At 55.1% G+C, this 9,148-nt stretch overlaps 1 protein-coding gene across 1 annotated transcript in view; it reads right to left on the reverse strand.

Moving 5' to 3' along the window:
• Positions 1 to 3,915: 3,915 nt before the first annotated feature.
• The window catches only part of COMT (catechol-O-methyltransferase), a 59,423-nt gene continuing 54,190 nt past the window's right edge, over positions 3,916 to 9,148 (reverse strand). Inside the window, exon 5 of the mRNA XM_027859409.1 lies at positions 3,916 to 4,230. Coding sequence (XP_027715210.1) covers positions 4,051 to 4,230 — 180 coding nt within the window. The 3' untranslated portion in view covers positions 3,916 to 4,050. The remainder of the gene's footprint in view (positions 4,231 to 9,148) is intronic.

A 9,148-nucleotide genomic window follows, 5' to 3' on the forward strand; every position in this document is an offset into this window, starting at 1 on the left:
TGATGATGGTGATGGTGGTGATGGTGATGATGATGATGGTGATGATGGAGGTGGTGATGATGGTAATGATGATGGTGATGATGATGACGATGATGATGAGGGCGATGATGTGGAGAGATCATTTGTTGGAGATGTTGCAGTGGCACACTGAGGCCACTAAAATGGAGCTAAGTGGACAGAGCACTGGGCCTGGAGTCAGGAAGACCTGAGTTCAAATTCTCCTCACTTACTAGCCATGTGACCCTGGGCAAGTCACTTCCTGTCTGGCTGCCTCATTCCTCATCTGTAAAACGGGCTTATAAGAGCACCCACCTGTCAGGGTTATTGTGAGGACCAGATGAGATCGTATTTGTAAAGCACTGTGTACAGTGCCTGGCCCCTTGTAGGAGCCCCGTAACATCCGCTAAGGTTATTATTGCGGTGGTCGGCATCCTTGGTGAGCTACGGCTTGGTTGAGATGGAGCCTGAGTCCCTTCCAGCTCTGACACTCTGTGTTTCAGTGACCTTAGAAACCACCTAGTCCAGGCTCTGACTTTGCAGTTATTCCCTCTGCCATCACCCCCAAAGCATGTTCCTCCACCTTCCGCCTGAGCAGCTCCAAGGGCTCACTCCACTGACGGATGGCTCTTATGGTCAGGAAATTCTTCCTTCCACAGGTCAGAGACCCACCACCCTAAAACTCCGCTGCACCTGGTGTGGCCCCCAGGACCAAGCAGGTCCATTTAATTTCTCTTCTGTGCACTCATGTTTGGGTGTGTGAAGGCAGCAGCCCTCCCCACTCCAGGCCTTTTCTCTGCTCCGAGCTAATTATGCTCAGGACTTCTTTGGCCACCGTGGAGGTCCCTCCCCGACCAGGACACTCCCAAACCTGCCAGTGTCTCTTAAAATGTGGCACCTAGAACCATTCTGAACAGGAGAGGGGCCAGCCAGAGTAGTCCTCCACTAGCTGTAGAACACAGCCCAAGCTAGACGTGGCTCTTTGCCCAGCTGCAGAACATCCAGATGGAGAACACTCCAGCTCCTAGGCCCCAGGGGATTGGTCCACACATCTCCCAGCCAGGTCGTTTCCCACCTTCCTCAAGGAACCAACAGGCCTGCTCACTGCTGGGGAATATTTCCTCTCTGGATGGAAGGCGTCCCAACCCCCGCTGCTCCACAGGCTGAAGCCCATGGCCCAAGGACGCTGTGCTCACGGAGGGCCTCGCACCACGGCTCTCAAAGCTGTGTTCTCCTGGGCCAGAGGGCTACAAGTCAGGACAAGTTTCCCTGAAGTCTTAGCCTGTGTGCAGAATGGAACCCCTCTGTGAAGGGCAGCTTACCCCAGGAACTCTTTTAGGGAAACCAACAAGCCCAGCGGGCCATGTCTTAGGTCCAAAGTATTTGTGGCAGAGGGAAGGACTGCCGTGGACCGGCCCCCAGCTTCTCGGGCGCATTATCTATGACTGAAAGGGGGAAGCTCAGACAGCAATGTGTCACTGATTCCATCCCAAGGTGGGCCACTTGGCCGGACTCTCCTAGGCTCCGTCTCTGTCTCTCTGTATCTCTCCCCTTTTCTCTTTCTCTCTCCCGTCTCTGTCACTTGGAACAGAAACTCTTCGGGGGGGGGGGGGAATGGAAGGATCTTTGTTTAAAACTTTTGTTTAAATTTTGTTTAAAAACAAAAAAACCCTGTGTTTTAAGTGAGAAATACAAGCCGTTTGGAAAACCTACGGGAGAGGTCGGATCCCAAGTGGTTCATAAGCCTGAAGCTGGTACCAAGCTCAGGCTGAGGGAGGCTAAGGCTGCCCAGCTTGGGAGGGCAGCTCGGGATAACGTACAGAGAGCTGGAGAAGGAGGCAGGGGCTCTGGGGTCAAGTCCTGCCTCGGCCACTCACAAGCAAGGTGACCTTGGGAAATTTGTGTGCCCTCAGTTTCCTCAGCTGTAAAACGAGGGTGTTCGACTAGATAACCTGTCGGGGGCCTTCCAAGGGGCTATAATTTTATGAACTGAGCAGTGTTTGAACATTCCTTTTTGGACCCGTTTTCCCACAGAAACAGGATTCTGCCCTGGGGGAGGCTCCCAGGCTGGTCCAGAGGAGCCCAGGTGACTCAGGGTACCTGAAGTCTAAGTGCTAAGAGAGCTAGCCACACATTACCCCTAACGACCACAGCGGTGCTGCTTCTGAGAGCTGGAAGGCCTCGTTGGGTGGTGGGAAATGCATTCAGAGATGCAGGGATACAAGCTGTCCTCCAGCCCCCCTCCCCAACCCACTGCAGACGGGAGCAAAGGCTGGACCAAAGGAAGGGGGCGTTGCCAACGTGGCTGGGGATGGGGGGGGGCACACCTCTCCCGCTCCTCTTTCCTTCTTCCCTCCCCCGCTGCTTCCCAGGAGCCGTGTTGGTCCAAAGGCACGGGGAGGATGGATGGAAGGACGCAGGAGGGACGGGCTGGGCTAACAAGGCACGATTTCCACCCTCGACCCCCAGGACCTCAGCCAACCGGAGCTAGAGTGTAGGAAGGAGAGGAACAGGGTCCTCTGGCTTTTCCTCACTCTCCTTCTCTGCCTCCACGTTCCCCCGGACGCTTGCCCAGACTCTCCAGGTGCTGCAGCCACAGCTGCTCAGGGAGGGAGACACGTGGCTGGCAAAACGCGCTCATGTCTATGAGGGATGTCCCACTGGGGGGCCGTGGCTGAAACCGAGCTAGAGTTCAGAAGCGTTGGCGGGGGAGAGGGGGGTGCGGGGGCGGGTAGTGTGACTCTTCCCTAAGAGGAAGGAGGCTGGACTGGTCTTCACAGGCCTTCTCCTCTGCTTCCTTATGTGGACAGGCAGAGAGAAGGAATGAGGAGCTGAGAGGGAGCCCCCGCCTGTTGGGAATGGAGTGACCTCAGCCCAGGCTTCAGTGGGACATCCCAGAGCTGGCAGCTCAGGGCAGCAGAGGCCTGCTGGGAAGACTAGCCCCTGAGTCCTCCTCCAGGGAGGACCAGCCTGGGCAGGGCCATGGAGGCCTCCAGGGAGGATGGACCTGGGCAGGGCCATGGAGGCCTCTAGGAAGGACCAGTCTGGGCAGGGCCATGGAGGCCTCTAGGGAAGATGGATCTGGAAAGGGCCAAGGAGGCCTCTAGGAAGGACCAGTCTGGGCAGGGCCATGGAGGCCTCCAGGGAGGATGGATCTGGAAAGGGCCACTAGCAGAATGAAAAACCAAAGTAGAGGCTTGCTCTGTATCATATGTGCGTCTTACATTCCTTGTTTAAAAAAAAAAAAAAAGCCAAGGGCATTCCAGGTTACTTTGATAAGAGATAAGCAGAACGTGCTTGAATTGAAGCCCCAAGAACAGAATTCAGACCCTCACTGTCTTAAACCGCGTGACCTTTGGCCAGTCACTTGACCACAATGGGCCTCAGTTTCCCCAATAGGAGGGGGTTGGCCTGATGGCCAGAGGCGGCAGGCCCCTCCCAGCTCTCCCTTTAGGACCCTAAGGGCCCTGCTTGGAGCCTGGTCGCCATGAAGGAGCCCAAGGCACCTACTGCCCCCTGGTGGGTGCTGGGTGAACTGCAGAAAGTACTTAGGAAAAATGCCCGGGCTCCCGCCGAGCCTAGAAGGTCGAGCTGCCGGAGAGGAGCCTTGGGTGCCCTATGGGGCAGGCAGCTTGGGCTGAAGGTCCAAGCCTGGCCCAGTTGGGATGGATGGATGCATGATGTCTCATCCTCCGGGGCAGAGATGTCAGGGGATGGAGCCAAGTGCCTGCTGGGAAGGCAGGACCTCGGTGGCCAATGTGCCCTCGGCCCGCTCTGCCTCCTCGGTCTGAGCCCCGGTTTCCTGCCTAGCGCCAAGGGCCCAGCAGGCTCACACGAAGGAGCCAGGTCCAGGGATGGCCTGGGCTGGACAGACCTCAGAAACTCCAGGAAACACAATTACAACAGCATTCCAAAGGGTGTGGAGTATGGATTTTTTACTTGAAGAAAGTAGAAAAGGCTGGTGAGGCCCCGGGGGCCCTGGCCCAGGCTCCCCCCCTTCTCCGTGGCTCCCCACCTTGTAGCTCCTCCCCCTCCCCTGCCCAAGCACCGCCTTCAGCCCAAGAACACGGCCTTCTCCAGAGCGTCGTTCATGTGCATGTACTCCACAGTGGCAGGGTAGTTGGTGCATTCGTAGCGTTGGCTGTTCCGAACGTACTCCAGAAAGTCTGGAGCCCCGGGGCAGATGACATTGTCGGCCAGGAGCACCGACCCCTTCCGAAGGACGCCGCTCTCCTGCAGAGGCAGAAGAGGCGAGGCTGTCAGAGCTGGCGAACTGGGACGGAGGGATACCCGAGGCCCACAGAGGTAAATGACTCGCCCAAAGTCACGCGGGCAGTGAGGGGCAGGCAGAATTTGAACCCAGGTCTTCTGACTCCAGTTCTCATTACACCACATCTCTATTGGGCGTCAAGATTTACAGAGGGCTTTCCTCCCAATGACCCTATGAACTAAATAGTACAGAGACTGTTATCCCCATTCCACAGATGAGGAAATGGAGGCTGGGGGGAAGAGGCTTGTCTCTCATACAAAGTCAGTACCCTGACTGATCTCTTTGGGGTCACCCTTTTTAGTGGGTTCAGAAGGCCTGGCCCATATCCACCTACATAAATGTGACTTTAGGGGCCAAATGGTAGTATCCCCGAACCCAGAATAAATATGCCTGCCTAGCATTCCGCCATTACGGCTTCATTAATTTTGTCCCTGAAGCCTTTTCAGTCTAGGCAGTAGCTGACATCTTAATTATGAGTTGATGACTTTATTGACAGCCAGCTGAGAGTCCAGAAAGGGTCCCGTACCAAAGGGCAGCAGGAGGAGAATCCAGAGGGAATGACCCACACTGCTCCCACTGAGCCACGCACGGTGCCCGCACCAGGAAAGAGCAAGGCGTCCCACCAGGAGTCAAGAGAACAGACTGAGCAAGTGGGCGGTGGCCCAGCTTGAGCACCGTGCAGGGGCATGGACCCTTAGGGCCCGTCAGGGGCCACACACACCTCCAGACTCTCGGGAGGATCCATCCAGCTGGGGGCTCAGAGGGACCCCTCAGAGGCATGTGCTCGCTAGGACTGAGCCAGTTTCCCCTGGACTCAGCGGGACAGGCTGTGCTCCCAGACTTTGGGAGGGATGGCTCTTTACCACCTGTTCTTCCAGCTACCTCAGGAAATACCCATTTCTAAAAGCTAACTGACTCAGGCTGGTGAATGGACTGTCTATGGAGTGGGGGGCACAGCTGTGTGAGCTCATGGGCAGCAGCAGTATTAAAACCTCCCCCTGCCCCCGCCCCCCTCCCCCCACCCTCAGAGTTCCCCGTAGAACTGGGAGGGCAGGAGGAGCCAGCTGCCCTCGGAGGACCCTGGGGGAGGGGGATTCTAGGGAATGTCACCCAGCAGGCCAGAGGAGACCCCTCCTCTGTGACTGCACCAATTAAGGAGGCAGCGCCAGGAAGGTGGTCCCCCCAAGCCAGTCACGGGGGTCCAGGGTCTGGGAAGGAATCCTGAGCCTCACTCTTCTTTCTCTTCTGTCCCCCTCCCTAGGAGGTGCCTGGCACATAGGCTCAGAAGCCACCTAAAATGCCAGGGACCAGGGCTGGACTGTCTGCCAGTCTCTCCCTTGCCCCGGGGGTCACCTGCAAGCAGCAGATAAGAGCAGGGAGAGGGGGAGCTGAAGGGCTGGCACCCCCACAGAGGCCCCAGAAAGACAGTGCCCAGCTGTGAGGGAAGTTCCAATGTGGGGGGTCCTGGTATCTGGGATGGGGTGCCTCTGAGGCCCCTTCCAGCTCGGTCTGAGCCTCCTTCCCCTCCCTCCTCATGGGGGCAGCTCTGTGGCCCAGGGGAGCGAGTTCAAATCTGGCTTCAGACATGAGCTGTGCGACTGCCTCAGAGCTGGAGTAGGGGACAGCGCAGCAGCTTTGGAGTCACAGACGGAGGGGGTGACAGGAGCCGGAAGGTGCCTCCAAGGCCCCATGGAGAGCACGCGGTTGTGGCCAGAACGTGAACCCAGCTCCTCTGATTCCAAAGTCTCTCTGTGCCCCATACTGCTTCCCCAGAGCTGAGCTAGGCGGGAGTCCCACTTCCAACATTCTCCAGCTGTGTGACCTTGGGCAAGTCATTTCTGGGCCTCAGTTTTTTCTTCTGCAAAATGGGGATCGACAGGCACCATGGTTTAGGTCAGTGGTGTCAAACTCAAAGAGAAATGGGGCCATTAAACCAAGCAAAAAGGTCCGTGGGCGGCAGGCTGTCTTTGTTTTAAAGTGCAACATCACCTGTTTTATGGTATTTTTATTTATTTTGTTAAATATTCCTCAATACATCTTAATCTGGTTCAGGCCTCCCTCTGGCTTAGATGATGGAGTCTTGAAGACTTGAATTCAAGACCCACCACTCCCAATGTCTGTTGTGCTGGGGGAGGGCATTTCCACGCTGGGAACTGCCCACGTGTCTCTCCCCACTCCAACCTGTCCTTTGCTTAGATCTCAGCACGCCACACTCTGGGGCTCCTGATTACCCCCAGCATCCACATGGCAGCTCTTTCAAGCTCCCCAAGCCTGGCCCCTTTTTAGCCTTCCCAGTCTCATTACCATCACTGTCCTCCACCCACTCCACAGCCCGGTCACACTGGTGCCCTCGCTAACCCGCCCCATGATGCCTTTGCACTGGCTGTGCCCCACGCCTAGAGTGCCGTCCCTCCTCACCTCTGCCTTTCCTGGCTTCTTTCAAGACTCTGTCCCAATCCCACCTCCAGGCATGAAGCTTTTCCCAGTGTCCCCTCCTCCTGGGGCTTTCCCTCCCGTGCATCACCTGCTCCATTTACACCGTGGATCTCTTATATGTACGCAGCTGTCTCCATGGTGTCTTCCCACCTGACTGGCAGCTCTGGAGGGCAAGGGCCCTGCTTTTGTCTCTTGGTAACCCCAGCGCTTAGCACAGTGCCCGGCACATTGTAAGTGCTTCATAAAACTTGCTGATTGACTGGAAAATTGATTGGAAAATACTGGCACTGCCCACCTCACTGGCTGGTGGTAAGGAAAGCCCCTTGTGAAACAAGACTTAAGAGAAACCTGAGATCCCATTCTGAGAGGGCCCTGGGGGCAGCTAGTCCAAACTGAGGCAGAAACTAGCCTAGCTGCCCCACCCCCAAGGGACTGGCATGAGAAGGCTCAGCTGAATGAGGCTACCTGGGGTATGGCCAAGGCCTGAAGGAATGGATGAATGGATGGATGGATGGATGAATGGATGAATGAATGTACAAGGCCTGAAGGAATGGATGAATGGATGGATGGATGGATGAATGAATGAATAACCAAGGCTTGAAGGAACGGATTCAAGGATGGATGGATGGATGAATGGATGAATGCCCAAGGCCTGAAGGAACGGATTCAAGGATGGATGGATGGATGGATGAATGGATGAATGCCCAAGGCCTGAAGGAATGGATGGATGGATGGATGGATGGATGGATGGATGGATGAATGAATGAATGCACAAGGCCTGAAGGAACGGATTCAAGGATGGATGGATGGATGAATGGATGAATGAATGCACAAGGCCTGAAGGAATGAATGGATGGATAGATGAATGAATGCCCAAGACCTGAAGGAATGAATGGGTGGATGGATGCCCAAGGTCAGAAGGAATGGATGGATAGATGGATGGATGAATGAATGCCCAAGGCCTGAAGGAATGGATGGATGGATGGATGAATAAGTGAATGAGTACAATGGTTGACTACCTCAGGGTCTACAAAGGTGACAGAATATTATTGTAGTGTCAGAAATGCTGAAAGGGATGGTTTCAGAGAAGCCTGGGAAGACTTCAATAAACTGATGCAGAGTCAAGAGAACATTGCATATGTAACAGCGATATTGTTTGAAGAGAAGTCGTGAAATGGAATATGGAATATGATTACTCAGAGAGATGAATCATCACTCAAATCAACTCTGAGGAATTATGAAGACACTCTCCACCTCCAGAGAAAGAACTGGTGTATGGAAGTACGCATGACATGGGCCCACATGCATATTGAGGTCAAATGTCGACCTTCTCCATGTGGGGTGGGGAGGGAGGGAGGCAGGGAGGGAGATAACTCAGAATGTAAAATGTAACAAAAAAATTTTAAAACAAGAAAAAAGAAAAAAGAAAGACCAAGGACTTTGGTCCACCATGGACCCAACCACAGGCCCTGGGGACTTGTGGTGAAACATGTTTCACCACCCCTAGCCTCCACAGGAGGCCGATGGACTTGAGGCTCAGAATGAGGCTTTGGTTTGGTTTGGGGCACGGCCAGTGAGGGAGTTTGTTTGCTTGACTACGTGTATCTGAAATGGGGTTTGTCCTTCTCATTGGGTGGAGGCTGGAGAGAGAGAGAGAGAGCGTAGACTGGAAAATTAAAAACAAAAAAGCTGAAATTTAAAAACTAAGTCAGTAAGTGTTTCAATGGCCCTGGGCCGTGAGGGTCCCAGGGTGGCTTGGAGGGTCTCAGTGCTGGAATCCCCTCCCTCCTTTCAGAGAAGAAGAAGCTAAAGGCTGGAGAGGCCTGTGCCACCATGCAGATCATTAGTGCCAGGCTTCCTGACTGCCTCGACCTGGCACGCCTGCCACTCGGCATCTTTGCCAAGCTTGTACAGATGCCAGAGAAGCCGCAAATATTTGGGCCCAAAAACTGGGGGTCATTTGTTTCCTGCAAAGCCAGGCTTAGGGCCTCTCTGCTTTTCTTCAGTTCTTTTGGGGAGGGGTGGGTTTAGATCTGCTCAGTGCTGGCTTTTTTAGACACCCTGCATTGCCAAGGTTTCTGCACCCCCGCCCCTCCCAGAGGGCCCTCCATGAGAATAAGCCTGACAACAGCCCCCAAAGTGGCCCCTGCCTGTGTGTAGGAGACAGGGTTATGGGAGGAATCAGAATGAAGAGACAGGAGGAGCTCAACCAGATGAAGATGCTGAGAGCCTGCTAAGTGAGCTGCTCGCTGGGCCAAGAGTGGGCTAAGGCTAGGGCCGGGGCCGGGGCCGGGGCTGCTGCAGAGCTTGGGGTGGGGGGATAGAGGGGCCATGACTGCAGAGCTCACAACTCTGGGACCAGGGTGGGGGGCACAGCTGCAGAGCTCAGACCCCAGGGGATGGGGAGGCTGTGGAACTTGGGACCTGGGGGGGGCACTGTGGAGC

Source organism: Vombatus ursinus, unplaced genomic scaffold (genome assembly GCF_900497805.2).
Source record: "Vombatus ursinus unplaced genomic scaffold, bare-nosed wombat genome assembly UNPS02014167.1, whole genome shotgun sequence".
NCBI lineage: Eukaryota > Metazoa > Chordata > Mammalia > Diprotodontia > Vombatidae > Vombatus > Vombatus ursinus.